Source organism: Orycteropus afer, unplaced genomic scaffold (genome assembly GCF_000298275.1).
Source record: "Orycteropus afer afer isolate SDZICR_OR568_19922 unplaced genomic scaffold, OryAfe1.0 scaffold00656, whole genome shotgun sequence".
Lineage (NCBI taxonomy): Eukaryota > Metazoa > Chordata > Mammalia > Tubulidentata > Orycteropodidae > Orycteropus > Orycteropus afer.
The window spans coordinates 987,163-1,007,242 of record NW_006922243.1 but is presented as its reverse complement, the minus strand read 5'-3'; the positions used below and the strand labels follow the sequence as shown (position 1 = coordinate 1,007,242).

The window sequence follows — 20,080 nt, the reverse complement described above, 5'->3', positions numbered from 1 at the left end:
GGGTTTTAATCACCAGAGGCTCAGCCTCAAAACTCACGTCTACATGTCACCACAGTAGGACAAACCGACAGACAAGTTTGTCTTGCTGTTGGAGCCCTCTTGTATCACCCCCACCAAGGTCCCTGTGGCTGACTGTTCCTCTGTCTGGCTTCCTGGCTTTTAATCCCTTTTCTCCTGCTCTTCCTGCCTGCTGCTTTGGGCATGCCTCAGTTGTCTCTCCTCACCTGTGTCCCTTGGGCTGACTGCTCTTCTGTCTGGGTTCCTGGCTTTTAATCCCCTTTCTCCTCCTCTTCCGGCCTGCTGCTTTGGGTGTCCCTTAGTTGTCTCTCCTCACCTGTAACCCTGGGGCTGACTGCTTTTATTTCTGGCTTCCTGGCTCTTTCTCCTGCTCTTCTGGCCTGCTGCTCTGGACGGTCCTGAGTTTCCTCTCCTCACCTAATCCCTTCGGCCGATTGCTCTTGTCTCTGGCTTCCTGGCTTTTAATCCCCTTTCTCCTGCTCTTCCGGCCTGCTGCTTTGGGTGTCCTTGAGTTGTCTCTCCTCACCTGTATCCCTGGGGCTGACCATTGGAAAGCTCAAAAAAGCACAGTTCTACTCTGATACACAGAGGGGGTTGCAATGAGTCAGAATTGACTCAGTTGCAACTGGGAGGTATCTAGTTGGCTCCCAATATATATATATATTTTTAATCTATCTTTTCTGTGGTAGTTAAGTTTGTGTGTCAACTTGGCTGGGCCTGGTTGAGTGGCTGGGCAGCTGAATGTAGTTTGCCCCGTAGTGAGAATGGTACTTAACTCCACGGTGTAATCTACTGGAGCAGCTGAGTATCTTCTTTGGGTATGTAGTCTGCTTCCTGTAGATAAGAAACAGCTTTGGAAATGGTCTCCAGTTTATGGCATGCTTGAACCCTGAATGGAGCAGTGTCATTGTTCAGCAGCCTGCTGTGCTATGCCGACCTTGGGACTTTCAATGGACCTGAATTACTGGCCTGCCGTGTAGTTTGGTAGCATCCAGACTGTGCCATTTTATTTGTTGACCTTGAGTCTGTCAGCCTCAGCAGCCAGTAGCTGCCTGAGTGAAGAGATGCCTCTAGCTTCAGTGGGCCGGGAGCAAGAGGCAGAGCTGAAGCCCAAGGTCGAGGGGCTTTCACCCATCCTTTAGAGCCTGGCACTTTGAACTCAGACTTAAAGCCTCCAAACTGTAAGATAATAAACTCATTTTTGTTCAAGCCATCCCATTTGTGGTATATTCTTGTCAGAGCAGTATGAGGTAACCAAAATATATTCCAAAGTCATCTAAAATGCTTCGTTATCATTTAACTTCCCTATGCACTTGGACTCTGGACTTTCTGTCTCTGTTCATTCAGGTACCAGTTGTTGTTATTAGTTGCTGTTGAGTTGACCCATTGCAGTGAATTGCTTGATGTGGCCCTTCTAGCCATTGTCCTCCATTCTGTGATGTTTTGTAAATCCTGTTATCTATGCCTGTTTGGGGTGGTGTGGTAGTTAAGGTCAGGTATCAACTTGGCTGGGCAGCTGGTAGTAGTCATTCCCTATAATGACTGGCAACCGACTCTGTGATGGGATTTAGGTTAATTCTGTTGGGGCAACACAGGTGGAATGTATCCTGAGTCCTGCCTTGCTGAAGGGTATAATTCAAGTCACCACCCTTAGCTTCCCTGAGGGTATACCTATGAATCTCCTGGGAAAATTCGTTCTCCTCTTGCTCTGGCTTTGGGTCTTGGATCATCATCATCTCACTCCTGGATTTGGGACAGCATCCGTCATCTGATCTGCTGATTGAGGTTCATCAAACCCTGAGAGTTGGGAGGATCCGCCAGACCTACTCACGGACCCGGGACTCGCCAGCCTGCCAGCCTCCACCACTACTACGTGAGACGAACCCTTGGGTGTCTGTGAGTTCTGTGAGGCGTTACAGTGAAATACAGAACCCTAAGACTGGGGAAATTACTGGGAGGAGGAGGAGGAGTTAATGTCTGAAATGATGGAGTGGCATGGTAGTTTGGACAATTGGGACATCTTTAACCTCTGCCTCATGGGGACCGGCCTCGTGCTGATGTTTCTAACAGAAATTGTTCAAGCACCCATGTACAACAGAATGAAACATGGTCGATATGCTCAAATACTTTGTTGTGCCCACTGTAGCTTGAGGTGTCTTCCAACCTACGGGACTCATCTTCCAGCACTCCTTATCAGACAGTTGTCTTTTGTGGTCCATAAGGTTTTCATTGACTAATTTTCAGTCTGTCTTAGTCTAGAAGCTCCACTGAAACCTGTCCACCATAGATTACCCTACTGCTATTTGAAATGTTAATGGCATAACTACCAGCATTATAGCAACATGAAAACCACCACAGTAAAATAAATTGACCAGTGTTTAATAAGATTTTCTTTGTTAATATTCCTTATTTATTTTTCTAAATGTATATTATCATAAACTCGTTTAGCTCTAGAAAAACCAGCAAAAAGCCCTGGTGGTATTTTTATTGGGATTGCATTACATTTGTAGATTGGCTTAGAAAGGCTGGGACCGCTGTGGTGTTTAATTATCCTGTCAATGACTTGATCTGCTGTGGCTTCCTGTGTATTCTAGGTGAATCCTATGTCCTCCAGTTTTTTCAGAACAGATCTGGCCTATCCTTCTTTATGGGCAGTCATGATATGATATGGACAGCTACTCCCCAACTGCCTCTCACTCCCCCCCCCACCACCTCTTGTATCCCTGATGCACTCTCAGCAGCCTCCCCACAATATCTCATCCACCACCTGCCCTTCATGTAACAGTTGCATTCCATGTTGTTGGCTTCAGCTTCCATTCCTGACCAGCAATTCAATGCCTTTACCAGGTGTCTCTGTGAAGCAGCCATCACCATATGGCTGTATTCTTTCTTTTTTTTTTTTTTTTTCTTTTCTTGTTCTCAGTTCATTTTTTCCCCTAAATTTTATTTATTTTGTTGTTGTTTTTGAAAGTATACCCGCAAAACATACACCAGTTCAACAGTTTCTGCATGTACGATTTAGTAACATTGATTCCATTCTTTGAGTTGTGTAACCATTCTCACACTCTTTTCTCAGTTATTCTTCCATCTAACATAAAGACCCTGTCCTCTTAAGTTCCTATCTAATCTTTCTAGTTCCTATTGTCAGTTTGATCCCATATAGATAGTTGTTAAAACAGCATAATGTTCTAGGTAGACATTTCTTCCTAGTTAAGCTAACCTATTGTTTGGTTTTAAGGAGACTTCAGGAGATGTCTTTGGTCTAAGGCTTAAAGATCATCTCAGGGTAATAGTTTCAAGGGTTCATTCAACCTTCATGGCTCCAGGAAGTCTAGAATCCATGAGAATTTGAAATTCCGTTCTACTCTTACCCCTTTTTTATCAGAATTCTTCTGTAGAATCTTTGATCAGAATGTTTGGTAGCAGTAACAGGGCAACATCCAGTTCTTCTGGTCTATGACAAAGGAGGCAGTTGTTCATGGAAGCCATTAGCCATTCCATTTTGTTGTTGTTATGTGCCGTCGAGTCAAACCCGACTCATAGCGACCCCTCCTTGGGTTTCCGAGGCAGTATCATTCCATACCCTCCTCCTATTCCTGAGTCTCCTTCTTCTGTTCTTCTGGTGAGTAGAGACCAGTTGTTGTGTTTTGGATGGCTGCTTCTAAGCTTTTAGACCCCAGGTACTGTGCAGCAAAATAGGAATTAGAACTGGAACTCTAAACATGTTATTAGGCCAGTTAACCGGAATGTTCCATAAAACTATGACCTTAAATCTCCAAACCAAGGAACTAAATTTCATGAGGTGTTTGGTTGTATATAAGCGGCCTCAGCAGCTACTCTTTTTTTTTGTTGTTGTTCTTATTGTTAATATATCTATTGGACAACTGCAGATTCAACTTTTTACAGGTGCACAACTTATTGACAAGAATTATAGCAATTGGCTGTGCATCCCTGCCCTTAATCAATGTGATTTTTCACCACCTTTTACCTTCCTTCTCCTTTCTTCCTCCCACCCCAGGTAATCTCTAATGAACTTTGTTCTCTGTGCATTTGCCTCTTTTTGTGTTCTTATGTACGTGAGATCATATAGTATTTGTCCTTTTGTGATTTGGTTCATTTCATTCAGCAGAATATCTTCAAGCTCCATCCATACTGGAAGCATGTATCAAGACTTCATTTCTCCTAATGGCTGAATAGTATTCTGTTGTATGTATGTACCATATTTCGTTTATCCATTCATCTTTTAATGGGCATTTAGGTTATTTCCACCTTTTGGCTGTTGTGAATATTGCTACAGTAAATGTTAGTGTGCAAGTCTCTATTTGAGTCTCTGCTTTCAAGTCTTTTGGATATATACCTGGCATTGGAATTGCTAGGTTGTATGGTAGTTCTAGTTTTAGTTTTCTGAGGAATCACCATCCTATTTTCTATAGTGACTGTACCATTTTGCGTTCTCACTAGCAGTGAATAAGGGTTCCAATTTCCCCACATCCTCGCTAACATTTGTTATTATTATTTTTTAATCTTAGCCGTTCTCCCACTGCCATCGAATTGATACCAACTTATAGTGACCCTATAGGACAGAGTAGAACTGTCCCATAGGGTTTCTAAGGCTATAAATCTTTCCAAAAGCATACTGCCTCCTTTTTTCTCCTGTGGAGCAGCTGGTGGCTTTGAACCACCGACCTTTTGGTTAGCAGCCCAATGCTTTTAACCAAAGCATCACCAGAACTCCTTTAGCCATCCTAGTGGGAATGAAATGGTATCTTACTGTGGTTTGATTTGCATCACTCTGATGGCTAATGACTGAGTATATTTCCATATGTTTGGTGGCCATTTGATTGTCCACTTTGGTGAAATGTCTATTCAATTCCTTTCCCCATTTTATGACTGAGTTACTTGTCTTTTTAGGTTGTCATGGTTTTATATATATTTTGGTTATTAGATTCTTATCAGATATATGGTTTCTGAAGATATTCTCCCAGTCAGTAACTTGACTTTTCACTTTTTAATAAAGTCTTTTGATGAACAAAAGTCTTTCATTTTTATGAGTTCCCAATGATTTATTTTGTCTTTTGCTGTTTGTACTTTTTATTATATGTGATAATCCATTGTTGAAAGCTAAGCCTGATAATGTTGCCCCTACTTGTTCTTCTGGGAATTTTATCATGCTATTTTCAGATTTAGGTCCTTAATCCATTTTGAATGTATTTTTGTGTATAGTGTGAGGCATGGATCCTGTTTCATTTTTCTGGATGTGGAAATCCAGTTTTCCCAGGACCATGTATTGAAGAGATTCTTCTTTCCCCATCAAATGGACTTAACAGCCTTGTCAAAAATCAATTGACTATTGATTTACTTCTGGACCTTCAATTTTGTTTCATTGGTCTATGTGCTTATTAGGAGCACTGGTGGCATAGTGCCTAAGACATTTGACTGCTAACCAGAAGGCTGGCAGTTCAAACCCACCAGCTACTCCTTGGATGGAAGACTGCGCAATCTACTTCCGTAGAGATGTTGTTGTTGTTACGTGCCATCGAGTTGGACCTGACTCATAGTGACCCCTCCTTGGGTTTCTGAGGCAGTATCACTATGGAAGTAGATTGCCCAACCTTCCTTCTGAGGAGTGACTAGTGGATTTGAACCGCCAGCCTTCTGGTTAGGAGTCAAGCACCTTAGACATTATGCTACTAGAGATACTGCCTCAGAAACCCAAGGAGGAGGAGTTGCTATGAGTTGGAATTGGCTGGATGACAGTGAGTGTGTCTTATGTGTTTATTGTTAGACCAGTACCAGGCTGTTTTGAGTTTTGTAGCTGAGCATGTCTTAAAATCAAGAAGTATGAGCCTTCCTTCTTTGTTCTCTTTCAACATTGCTGTAGGTATTTGGGACTACTTGCCATTCCATATAAAGTTGAGAATTGGTTTTTCTGTTTCTGTAGAGATGATTGTTAAAATTTTGTTCAGGATTACATTGAATCTGTAGATCATTTCGTGTAGTATTGACATTTTAACAATATTAAATTGTCTAATCCACAAACAAGGAACATCTTTCCATTTATTTAAGTCTTTTTTAATCTCCTTCAGCAGTATGTCAGAGTTTTCATTGTATAAGCCATTCATAATAAAGTCTCTGGTTAGATTTATTCCTAGGTATTTTATTCTCTTACGTGCTATTGTAGATGGAATTGTTTTCCTAATTCTTTCTCAGATTTCTCATTATTGGTGTATGAAAAAAACCAAACTCACTGCAGTTGAGTCGGATCCAACTCATAGCAACACCTCCTCCTTGGGTTTCCGAGGCAGTATCACTATGGAAGTAGATTGCCCAACCTTCCTTCCAAGGAGTGGCTGGTGGGTTTTAACCGCCAGCCTTGTGGTTAGCAGCCAGTGCCTTAGGCATTATGCCACCAGAGCTCCCTTACTGGTGTATAGAAACCTGTTTTTGTTTGTTGACCTTGTAGCCTGAAACTTTGCTAAATTCCTCTATTTGCTCCAGATTCTTTGGGAATAAGCTTTCTGTCTTTCTCCATTAAGTATAATGTTGGCTGTTAGCTTTTCGTATATGCCCTGAGACATACTGAGGAACTTCCCTTCTGTTCCAGTCTTTTTTAGGATTTTTGTGAAGAAAGGGTTTCAGGTTTTATCAGATGCTTTTTCTGCATCCACAGAGATGATCATATGGTTCCTTCTTTTATTGATATGGTGTATCATGGCTGTATTTTTGACACCGTGTGTCCAAATAGAACTTGTCATTTTCTCATCCTCTGTTTCTTTTCTTGGTTGACACTACTATTTGTCTAGGGCATCACTGTAGATACCGTCCTCCATTTTGGCTCCCACACATAACTGGTTGCCAAGTTCTGTCTTTTCTCCTCCTAGCTAATACTTCCTCCTTACCTCTGCGTCTCTCTCAAGAGCTCATCTCAGATACAGTCTATTTCATAATCTTCTAAACTGGTCTTTTTGTCTGTCAGCTTGTTGCCTTCCACTTGGCCTCTCACACTGCCACCAGGATGATCTTCATAAAACACAAATTACATGCTACTATTCCATGTACAGTCCATATACATCCCACCATCCATGTCACTCAGATGCCTCAGTGACTCCTCATAATAGATAAGCCAAGCAGCTTTTCACAGAGTAGAATGCTTTTTACTGTCTAGCTCCATCTGCCAGCCACATTTCTTACACACATACACAGACATATTCATAATGTTTTTTCTCCTAACTATACTCCATATTTCAGAAATTTGGAACGTTTTCTGGTTTCCCCAAGGGCTTTGCCCTTTTCTCCCTTCAGAGCCCTCAGGTATATGACTCTTCCAGCTACAGTGCTCCGCAATTCTTGTGGGCCAGCTGTGTCCTACCCTGGCACAAAGCTCAGTCCAGTCCTGCTTGGTGCAGTACCCACCCAACTCTCTACATCATTTGCACACTGCCCCCCTCTTTTATGGCAGGAGGCTAAGCCCATGTATTGACATTGAGCTATTAGCTCCTAAAGGGAGAAGGATCATCTGAGTATCACCATGCTTAGCATGGTATTGCTAAGTGCTTGACAAGTAATTAAAATAATTTTAATAAAGTAATTAAAATATTTAGTAGGTGCCTGTTAAGTATTTAGTGAATTCAGATGTAACAGCCTTTTATAAGCTAAAATAATTCTGGCTAGTGTCTGTGACGTGAAAGAAGTTGGCTCCATAATTATTCACATGTTGCTGTTTACCTCTGTTTTGAAGGCTAACTTCCCACCCCTGCTGTGTATTTTAAATCTTTCATAGTGTGCATTCAGGCATCACCACTGATGGGACCTAAACACCTGTATGGTCCTGCAGTGTAGTAAATTACTTAGTGTGGCTTTTCTACCCATAAGTCTTTGTAAACTCCAAGGTGGGGTTTGCTATGAGCAACTGAGGAGCTTCTGATTGCTAAAGTTGTCCACCTGGAGTATTTCTGTTGGGAGTGGCACAAAACAATGTTCTGGAAGGTTCCCGCTCTCTCTCAGATCCTGAGACTTCTGATGCTATGATCGGCTAGTTTGGCCATTCTGCCAGGCTCAAAAGGAGGCCTCCTAGAGGCAGAACTCTCTCTGACTGCTGGTTGAGGAAGAAGTGCTGCTGAAAGAGACACGCACTCCTGAAAGAGACATGTGCTCCTGGGAAAGAGATGCAAGAGACATGCATTGCTGAGTAAGACACCAAGGGACATGCACTGTTGGGGGAGAGACTGTGAGAGACTTGGCTGAGAGACTGTGGGCTAGGAGAGAGACTGAGCGTTTTTCCAGAATTTGAATTGTAGCCTGGTGCTTCCCTAGTAAACCCCATAATCTCTGAGTTCTGTGTGGCCACTGCAGCGAATTATTGAACCCAGGAGAGACGTGGTGGGTGCTTTGAGAGGAACGGTTGGCCTCACAGGAATAGGGCTTGGGCTATTGATGGTGATTCTGTCTTCCTCTTGTGGGATTAGAGGAGGTCAGAACATGTGGCCTCCTTGTCCTTTCTGCAGGACACATCTACATTTCCAAGTACTCTATTTGTTCTTTCTTTCTCTTGAGAATCCCATTCAAACCAGTGTGAGGCATAAATGGATAACGTAGTATACAATTTCTTTGCTTTAGAGGCAGTCCCCCATTCCCAGTTTAATCAGGCCTCCCCTTCCTAATATGAGAGGGCTTTCAGGAGACTAGTGTGTTTTACACTCTGTCCATAGAAGAGGCCATTCTGGCAACTCGCTCTTCTCAGTCCTCTCCAGGGTGGGAAGAACAAGTCTCCCTCTTGAAACTGAGCAAAGTACTGAGCCTTTCATCTGATTTTTACCAGAATTAAGGTACCAGCCTATTACTATTATATCTTCTCCCCTGACTTTAACTTTTTTCCTAATTATTACTTGTTAAGTATCTCTTCTCTTTTATAGCTAAGCCCACTATTTAAAAAATGTATTCCTTATTTATATAACCAAATTCCTATTTTGTAATGTACTCTAATACATATACATTTATGAGAAGATTTGCATTCATTTTATGAAATGACACTGTTTTTGGAGTATTATGTAAATAAAATGTTAAAATGCTAGTTTTGTAAGAGTAATTTTTTATAAGAACATAATACTTTCGCAGGCTAAATCTAAAATTTCTTTATTTAGTCTAGCTATATCTTTTGAAAATGTTGACACATCTAAGAAGAAACTCCCTGTTCATATGTTAGATGGTCTGACCCTAAGCTACAAGGTATGTGCTGAATTATAAGAATAATGTTTTCTATTAAAATTATAACATGCAAGTTACAGGTTACCTTCTGTTCTCATTTTCTGGTTTTTATTTTTTGTTGTTTTGTTTTCATAGGTCCCATGGCCTGTGGACATTGTTATAAGTTTGGAATGTCAAAAAATTTATAATCAGGTGTTCCTTCTTTTACTGCAAATAAAGTGGGCAAAATATAGTCTGGATGTGTTACTATTTGGTAGTAAGTATTTTTTCAAGATAAAAATCATAATTTTATAATTACCAAAAAGAGTTTGGTACTCTTACATCATTTTTATGTGTAAACAAATGCCAACATGAGATGTATTTATAGTTTTACATATGTTAGAATTAATGTCTCCAAATGAAATGCCTAGAAATTGTATGTACAATTAGTTTGAAGTTCAATAACGTTTTAAAGAATTTAACCACAATAAATGTTCTTCTTAGGTTCTGCAGAATTTTGTAATGACAAGTTAATGGGACTTAGCATTTACATCTTTCATGGCAGTGATAATAAAGATGATATGAGAAACTTTAAACCTTTCACAAATAGTGACATAGGGATCCCCGATCTGCCTTTTTCAAAGTACTCTTAGCAGTGTCAGTAACTACTTCCATTGGTGTCTTAGTAGATGCTTTTCCCATCTTTTATAGAATTGGTTAGTACTACTGAAAAACCACAACTTAAAGAAAAACTTTTACATGAACAAGAAGTAAATGCTCAATTTGGACCACAAAGGGAATCAATAAGACAACAGATTCATCGGATGTTCCTCTTAAGAGTGAAGCTCATGCATTTTGTGAACAGCTTACACAACTACATCATGACCAGGGTTTGTATCTGTCCACTGCCTTGGTTTTGTTGCCTTATGTAAGTTAATCATAGGTAATTAACCTGTAAATATAGTTATAAATACAGAGAATCTCACCAAATGTAAATGTGAAGATAAGACATGAAAAATTTGATGACAAAGTAACATGACATGGGGGGAATGTTTTTTTAAATATACCAAAGCATGTATATCCAGATGACCATTGTCCTCTTGTGAAGTTTCACCTGTGAGTGGGTACAATTTGGGCTTATCTTTGGAGTTACCTTCAGAACTTGTATATTCTCTTGAATCCTTTAAATTTCTTCAGCAGTGAAAATGACTTCTATTTTTAGGAATGGTCAAAATCTCTCTGGCTAGTGTGGTATATAAAGAAGAAGGAAGATGCAGCCAAATTACAACTTTTGCTTTTCTTAAAAATGAGGAATAACTACAAAGTAAATGAAACTACTTTTCTTATACATCCTATAACCAGTTCTAGAAGAAGTTCTTAAAGAGTTCAAATATTTAAACAAATAAAAGCATTATTAGAGGACAATATTCATTTGCAGTTTATATTTTATTTCTTAAAAAATCTAATTTGTGGAGTTTTAAAAATTTTAAGTCATCTTATTTGGATGAAGTGAACATTAATTAGAAGCCTGTGTTTTTGATGTGGTGAAGGCAACAGAGGTGATCCCTGCTCCCATAGTGCAGTGATGGTCATCTCCCTTTGGTGTTAAGAGTAAATGGTAGGGCTTTAAGTTTTTTCTTTGTTGGCTTTTAGTTTTCTGTTTGAAATCCATCATACTTCTTTTAAAGAAAGATTTGTATGTGAAAAGTGGAATTTATAAAAACATCAACTCAATTATGTGTATTATAAGAATAATACTTAACATTTATGACAAATTTACTAGAGTTTAAAAAAAAAATCACACTCCTCCATGTGTTTTATATATAGTTCAGTTTAGTAACCTATTTTAACCCTTCCTTATCTATACTTCAATTTACTAAGCCCTTACGCACACACCTTAAGGAAGTATTCATTCACTTGTGCAAATGTATGTCCTAATAGATTGATCCCCAACATAATTATAAGGTAAGCACACCAAGGTCAGCCTTAAAGAGTGGTACTTTCAACAGTTGAGGGAAGAATATGAGAGGAATAGAAGAAATGGATTAAAAGTTCTTTATGCAGCACATAAATCCCCAGAGAAGAAATCTGCTGATTAAATTTTTCCTCTTTATTTTGAAAGATTCTTCACAGTACAGGACTGGAGTTTCAACATCAAGTCGAGGAAGCCAAAGATTTAGATCAATTGATTAAAATTCACTATAGATATTTGTCCACCATCCATGATCGATGTCTGCTAAGGGAAAAGGTAAATGATATGTCTGTGGAAAGTTGGCTAATGAAGTGGGAAATGATGTTTATTTGCTTTGAAATTTTGTAATTATTAAGCTTCTGTTCTTCAGAATGTTCTTTAAGGAGTGAGCACCTCATATTTTATTACAAATCTTTGCCACGATACTGGAAATTATATTTAGGAAACACAGATGAGAACTGTGTTACAGCAGTCTCCATTTCCTCTGCACTCATTCTGCATTATATTTGGATTCAATTAGAAAATCTTACTTGCAGTTGTGGAGTAAAATGCTTTAGTCAGAAAGCATGTCTAGCTTAATGCGAATATATGGAATTAAATATTACATCCATTGGAATTGCTTGACTTGTTTCATTGCTGAATTTAAATGCTTGTCCCAAGAAATGGTAGCTTGCTCAATTGGTTAGACTGTACTGATAATAATGCCAATATTGTAGGTGCAGTCAATGGTGCCAGATTACTTAAGATTTCCTTTAGAGCCTAGCGTCTTGCCTTATTCGTAGAAAGTATCCATTGACCTGGTGATCTTTTTCTATGATTCATTTAAATTAGGTAAAAGTAAAAAGTGTTGATGTCACTGTCCAAAATACTTACCCCATATTATATCCATGATTTTAATTTTTCAGGTTAGCTTTGTGAAAGAAGCCATCATGAAGGTGTTGAATTTGGCACTCATGTTTGCTGATGGTTGGCAGGCGGGTCTAGGGGCTTGGAAGTAAGTATGAACTTGTGAAGCATCTGTTTTGTTACCATTATAGCTTTCCTTTGACTGATTTCATTCTTTTGGCCTTTTTTTTTTTTTTCCTTTTATGATCTTGGAAACACATAGAGGCAGTTTTCATTATTTGCTAGTTTATGAATTTGCCTGCTTGCTAAAATTGTTTTTTAAACCCAAAATCACTACTCACACTGCTTTCAAAGTCATTCACAGAAATGCTGTATAATGACTAAATAAAGATTAGAAAAAAGACAGACTTTTTAATTCTCAATAGTGAACAAAAAAGAAACATTCCCCTTTGCCTGTTCTTGAAGCATTTACTTTAGAAAACTTGTAAGTTCTTTTTCTACCTCTTTGAAATGTATATAAATCCTTTTAAAGGCTGTATACCATTTGCCAGTTTAACAACTTAGGGATGTTTCCTCAAAGACCTGGAAGCCGTCTCTTAAATGTAATCAATTAAAGAAAATGGCACTTCTGTCTCTCAGTTTCCTGGAGGGATAGGAGCCTAACTTCAGCTGGTGTTTGGCTCCAAGTTGAAAATTTATCTCTGGTCTTTAAGATATGAGGAATTTTTCTCACCATAGGATATAGGCAGTTGCAAAAAGGACATGGGGCAGCATCATCAGACCTCCTCCAACCTCACAAGGGAGAAACAGAGTCACCATCAATAGCTGAAGACTTATTCTTGTGAGGCCAAAGGCTGCCACCCTCCAACTTTTTTACCAGTTCTGACACCAACTGCCCTCCCATGGCACTCTCTGTTTCTCTTCTGAGTTTGATAATTCATTGCAGTGTCCACACAGACAATGCTCATGATTTTCAGGTTTATTAGAGAAGTAATGGGTTGAAAAGTAGGCTCAAGAATGCTCAGGATACAGTTCTTTGATCAGGACAGTCTCCCTTCTGTCATGCCTTGAGGCATGCCTCTCTTGATGCTTGAAAATTTTGCAGAAAGGGATTGAGCCAAGTAAAGGAATAAGACTTTTGACAAGATGATGCAAAAGGTAGGCAAGCTACACAGACACTGTACAACAAAGAATTGAGAAACCAATTGAAAAAAGATACAGAATATAATCTTGGAACCCTGAGCTTTGAAGGGAGGGTTAAAGAACTAGATTAAATACCAACTAGTAGAAGAACTGGTGTGAAAATAGTGAATAAGGAGGCAAACAGAGCTGCGGACTGTTGGCTATGGTGTTCTAATCCAGGCAACAGTCTTGGAAAGGACTACATTCTTAATTGGAACACCAACTTGAGAATAGACTCTGCTTGCAGAGGGGACAGCACAGACAGTGGCACTGGAGGTTGACAGGTATAAAGGTATTAAGAGGTTGTTTCCCTGTCCTTCTTTTGTCTTTTTTGAAAAAAATTTTATCACCTTTTCTTTCCTTATTTGTTTATATATGTGGTTTGGTTTTTGTTCTGTAGGGGTTTTTTGTTTTTTTGTTTAACCATGTGGGAGACAACAAACATGCCCAAAGTACCCAACCATACCCGCAACTCCTGCAGCCCTACCCACTGAATAAAAGCCACCACTTGATTCTGCAGCAACTTACTAACAATAGAAAAAGGTCAATACCAGCCCAACTTGCCTTCAACTGCTCTCCATGAACAACTAACAGAGATCTGTGTACACAAACCAACAAAATTAAGGAAAGCACAGTAGAAGAATTTGGGAAAACAATACAAGAACAAACGATATAAACAAAAAATTAGAAATGATACAAAAACAACAGATAGAAATCAAGATTAATACTAACATTTCAAAAATAGATAACACATTGAATGGACAAGAGTAGAACTGAATCAATGGAAGACAGAACAAGTGAGATTGAAGACAAAATCCTCCATATTGTTAAGGATCAATCAGAAAAAAGATCAAAATAAAATGAAGAAAGCCTAAGATTCATGAGGGACACCATCAAGAGGAATAATTTACATGTGATCATAATTCCAGAATAGGAAGAGACAAAACCTACAGGGAAAATTGTTATTGGAAGAGAACTTCCCTAATATAACGTAACATAAGATGTGCATTCAAGAATTTCAGTGAACCCTAGAAGAGATAGAAAGAAAAATAAATTCACCAAGGCATATCATAATCAAACTCACAAAACCAAAGACAAAGATAGAATCCTGAAAGAAACACAGGAAAAATGAAAAGTTACCTTCAAAGGGCAACCAATAAGACTATGATTTCATGACAGAAACTATGTAGGCAAGAAGGCAATGGGATGACATACATAAAACCCTGAAAGAAAAAAATTGCCAAGAATTATATACCCAGCAAAATTGTCCCTCGAATATGATGGTGAAATTAGGCCATTTCCAGATAAAGATAAAACAATAATATCCTGATGCTATGAAGAACTTTATTCCAACAAATTTGAAAACCTAGAAAGAATGGACAGATTGCTAGAAACCCCGTACTTACCTAAACTAACACAGACGAAGTTAGAAATTTTGAACAGACCCATAACAGAATCCAGGTAAGGGGAGGAATATAGGCCCCACCCAAAAGACAGGAAGGAGGAAAAGCTAGGGATGACAAGGTGGCAGGATTCAGGTAAAGGGAGGGAGACAGGCCTCACCCAAAAGACAGGAAGGAGGGAAGGATGGAAGAACAAGATGGCAGGACCCAGGTAAAGGGAGACAGACAGAGCCCACCCAAAGGCAGGAAGGAGGGAAAGCTGGGGACAACAAGGCAGCAGGATCCAGGTAAGGGGAGGGCGAAGAGGTTTCAAGCAGCTAAGGGACATGAACTTGTCTGTCAGTTTGTCATCCTGTGGTGGCTTGCACATTGCTATGAGCCTTAAGGCTGTACTACCACTGTGTCAGATGCCAGCAAGGTTACAGATTCTGAACAGTTTCAATGCAGCTTACAGAATGAGGCAGAGTAGAAAGAAGGAAGAGGTGAGGCCATCCACTTCTGAAAGAATTGCTGACGGAAAACCTTATGAATAACAGAGAAACACTGTCTGATACATCACTGGACAACTTTAGGAATAGCCTGGAAACATTGTCTGATACAGTGCAGGAAGAGGAGCCCCTTAGATCAGAAGGTACTCAAAATACTACTTGGAAAGAGCTGCCTCATCAGAGTAGAACCAACCTTAATAATATGGATAAAGTAAAGCTTTATTTCTTGATGTGGCATGACTCACACTGAGAAGAAACAGCTGCGAACATCCATTAATAATTGAAACATGGAATGTACAAAGTATGAATCTAACAAAATTGGACATTGTCAAAAATGAAATGGAACTCATAAAGATTGATATCCTAGGAATTAGTGAGCTGAAATGGACAGGTTTTGGCCATATTTAATCAGACAACCATATGATCTACTATGCCCGGAATGACAATATGAAGAGGAATGACATGGTATTCATCATCACAAAGGATGTTTCAAGAGCTGTCCTGAAGTAAATGCTGTCACTGACAGGATAATATCCATATGCCTACTAGGAAGACCAGTTAATACTACTGCTATTCAAATTTACGCATCAAGCACAAAAGCCAAAGATGGGGAAATTGAAGGTTTTTATCAACTGCACTCTGAAATTGACTGAACATGCAATCAGGACGTGTTAATTATCACTACTGACTGGAATGCAAAAGTTGGAAACAAAGAATCACCAGTAGTTGGAAAATTTGGCCTTGGTGACAGAAATAATGGTGGACATCGCATGATAGAATTTTGCAAGACCAGCAAATTATTCATTGCAAATACCTTTTCTCAATAACACAAACAGCTGCTATGCATGTGGACTTCCATCAGATAGAGTACACAAGAATTAGATTGACTACATCTGTGGCAAGAGGTGATGCAAAAGCTTAATATAACATCTTCAGCCAAAACAAGGCCAGGAGCTGATGGTGGAACAGACCATCAACTGCTCATATCAAGTTCAACTTGAAGTTGAAGACAATCAAAACATGTCCACGAGAGCCAAAATATGACCTTGAATATATCCCTCCTGAATTTAGAGACCATCTAAAGAATAGATTTGATGCATTGAACACCAATGACCGAAAACCAGAAGAATTGTGGGATGACATCAAGAACATGAAAAAAGCAAAAGTTTGTTTAAAATAAACAAAGGAAGAAAAGACCAAAATGGATGTCAGAAGAGACTCTGAAACTTGCGCTTGAGCAGAGACTAGCTAATGCAAATGGAAGAAATGACAAGATAAAATAGCTGCACAGCAGATTTCAAAGAGCAGCTTGAGCAGACAAAGCCAGTTATTATAATGAAATATGCAAAGACCTGGAGTTAGAAAGCCAAAAGGGAAGAATGTGCTCAGAATTTCTTAAGCTGAAAGAACTGAGGAAAAAAATTAGGCCTCAAGTTGCAATATTGAGATTCTATGGGCAAAATATTGAATGATTCAGGAAGCATCGAAGAAAGATGGAAGAAATACACAGAGTCACTGTACAAAAAAGAACCGGTTGATGTTCATCCATTTCAAGAGGTGGCATATGACCAAGAACCAGTGGTATTGAAGGAAGAAGGTGAAGCCTCACTGAAGGAGTTGGCAAAGAACAAGGCTCCAGGTGTTGATGGAATACCCATTGAGATGTTTCAACAAATGGATGCCCCACTGGAGGCACTCACTCAGCTAAGCCAAGAGATTTGGAAGACAGCTATCTGGACAACTAACTGGAAGAGATCCATATTTTTATCCTTTCCAAAGAAAGGTAATCCCACAAAATGTGGAAATTATCAAACAATATTATTAATATCACATGCAAGTCAAATCTTACTGAAGATAATTCAATAATGGTTGCAGCAGTATATTGACAGCTTCCAGAAATGCAAACTGGATTCAGAACAGGATGTGGAATGAGCGATATCATTGCTGATGTAAGATGGATCTTGGCTCAAAGCAGCGAATACCAGAAAAATGTTTACTTGTGTTTTATTGACTATGCAAAATAATTTGATTGTGTGAATCCTAACAAATTATTGGCAACATTGAGAAGAAGGGAATTCCAGAACACTTAATTATACTCATGAGGAACCTGTACATAGACCAAGAGGCTGGCATTCAAACAGAACAAGGGGACACTGCGTCGTTTAAAATCAGGAATGGCGTGCATCAGGGTTGTATCCTTTCACCATACTTAATCTGTATGCTGAGCAAATAATCCAAGAATCTGGACTATATGAAGAAGAACATGGCATCAGAATTGGAGGAAGAATCATTAACAACTTACGATATGCTGACGACACAACTTTGCTTGCTGAAAGTGAGGATGTCTTGAAGCATTTACTGATGAAGATTGAAACAGTCTGCAGTATGGATTACATCATTACATCTCAACATAAGGAAAACAAAAATCCTCACAACTGGACCTATAAGCAGCATCGTGATAAATGGAGAAAAGATTGAAGGTGTCAGAGACTTCACATTACTTGGTTCTACAATTGACACCAATGGAAGCAGCAGTCAGAACATCATATGACATATAGCACTGGATAAATTGCCTGCAAAGGATCTTTTTCAAGGCCTGAAGAGCAAAGATGTCTCCTTGAGGACTAAGATGCGCCTGACACAAGCCCATGGTATTTTTAGTCGCTTCATATACATGTGAGAACTGGATAATGAATAAGGAGGACTGAAGAAGAATTGATGCTTTTGAGTTGTGGTGCTGGCAAAGAATGCAGAAAGTACCATGGACTGCTAAAAAACTAACAAATCTGTCCTGGAAGAAGTACACCCGGAATGCTCCTTGGAAACAAGAATAGCCAAACTTTGTCTCACCTGCTTTGGTAATGTTGTTAGAAGGGACCATTCCTTGGAGAAGGCTGCCATGCTTGGTAAGGTGGAGGGTCAACGAAAGAGGGAAGGGCCCTCAATGAGATGGATTGACATAGTGGATGCAGCGATGGGTTCATGAATAGGAAGGATCATGGAACTGGTAAGGAGCAGGCAATGTTTTGTTCTATTGTGAGTAGGGTTGCTATGAGTTGGAGACGACTCAACGGCATGTAACAACAACATAACAAAAGAAATAAACAGGATATTAAAAAAAAAAAAAAAAGGCTACTAAAAGGGGTGGGGGAAGAAGTTCTGGCACAGACTGTTTCACTGGAGAATTCTGGGAAACATTCAGTGGTGACTTGACACCAGTTCTACCCAGGCTAATCCAGAACATAAAACAGGATGGAATCATCTTGAATTCAATCTATGAAGCAAACACAATTCTTAAAACCAAAACCAGGCAAAGAAACCACTGAAAAGAAAGACTACAGACCATTATCCCTCATGAATGAAGATGGAAAAATGTTCAACAAAATTCTAGCCAATGGAATTCAACAATATATCAAGAAAATAATACATCCTGAGCAAATGAGATTCATACCAGCCATGCAAGGATGGCTCAGCATTAGAAAAACAATCAACATAATCTATCATATAATGAAATGAAGGAAAAGAACAACATGATCATATCAGTAGATGCAGCAACAGTATTTGATAAAACCCAACACCCATTCCTGATTAAAAAAAAAAAAAAATTCTCAGCAAAATAGGGATAAAAGGATAATTCTTAAATATAATAAAGGGCATGTATGCAAAACCAACATTATTCTCAATGGAGAGAGACAGATACCATCCCCTGTAAGAAATGGGAACCAGGCAAGAATGCCCTTTATCACCACTTCCTTTCATTCAGCATTGTATTAGAAATCCTAGCCAGGGCAGTAAGCCAAGAAAGGGAAATAAAAGGCATCCAAATAGGTTAGGAATCAGTAAAATTATGCATTTTTGGAGGTGATATTATCCTATACATAAAAAACCCAAGAGACTCCCAAGAAAACTACTGGAACTAATTTAAAGATTTATCATGGTGGCAAGATGAAAGATAAACGTACAAAAATTAGTTGGATTCTTCTACACCAGCAAAGGGAATGCTGAAAAAGGAGATAAGGAAATCAGTACCATTTATATTAGCTACCAAAGAGATAAAATGCATTGGAATAAAATTTACCAGGGACATAAAAATCCTATACAAAGAAAGTATAAGAGATCTACAGAAATGGAAGAAAGTACCATGCTCATGGATAGGAAGAATGAACATTGTGAAAATGTCAATACTACCCAAAGCAATCTTTACATTCACTGGAATCCTGATCCAGATTCCATTAGCATTCTTTAGGAAGATAGCTCAGGGGGCAAAGGTGCATGGAAGGGAAGGACACAGGAAAGATGTGGCTGTGGGAAGAGAGCTGTCGCATTGTGGGAGATAGCAGGCAATGTCATGAGACAAAGTGTATGTAAATTGTTTTATGGAAGATGAATTTGCTCTGTAAACTTTAATCCAAATAACAATAAAATTTAAAAAAATTCTACAAAAGAGTGAAATGACAACCTACAGCTTTGGGAAAAATATTTGGCAACAACATATCTGACAGAGGACTTATCTGTAAAATTTATAGAAAACTCCAACACCGCAATATCAAAAAGACAAACAATCCAGTTGAAAAATGAGCAGAAGCTATGAAGAGACACATTAAAAAAAAAAAAAGATATTCAAGTGGCCAATAAACACACAAAGAAGTGTTAGTGATAATCAGCCATTAAAAAAAACAAACTCACTGCCATCAAGTCTATTCTGATTCATAGCGATCCCCTCTGGGTTTCTGAGGCAGTAAATCTTTACAAAAGTAGAATACCCAGTCTTCCTTCTGTGGAGTGGCTGGTGGGATTGAACCACCAACCTTCTGGTTAGCAGTCATATGCTATAGGCACTATGCCTCCAGAGCTCTTTTAATCAGCCATTGTTGTTGTTGTTATTGTTATGTGCCGTCGAGTTGGCCCCGACTCATAGCGACCCCTCCTTGGGTTTCCGAGGCAGTATCACTACGGAAGTAGGAATGCCCAACCTTCCTTCCGAGGAG

General features: G+C 39.1%; 1 protein-coding gene across 1 annotated transcript in view; it reads left to right on the top strand.

Annotated features, from left to right (window-relative positions):
• TUBGCP5 (tubulin gamma complex associated protein 5) overlaps positions 1 to 20,080 on the top strand; it is a 221,300-nt gene that overhangs the window by 140,801 nt on the left and 60,419 nt on the right. The window contains exons 17-21 of the mRNA XM_007956739.2: positions 9,159 to 9,243; positions 9,358 to 9,478; positions 9,913 to 10,091; positions 11,324 to 11,449; positions 12,079 to 12,167. Coding sequence (XP_007954930.1) covers positions 9,159 to 9,243; positions 9,358 to 9,478; positions 9,913 to 10,091; positions 11,324 to 11,449; positions 12,079 to 12,167 — 600 coding nt within the window. The remainder of the gene's footprint in view (positions 1 to 9,158; positions 9,244 to 9,357; positions 9,479 to 9,912; positions 10,092 to 11,323; positions 11,450 to 12,078; positions 12,168 to 20,080) is intronic.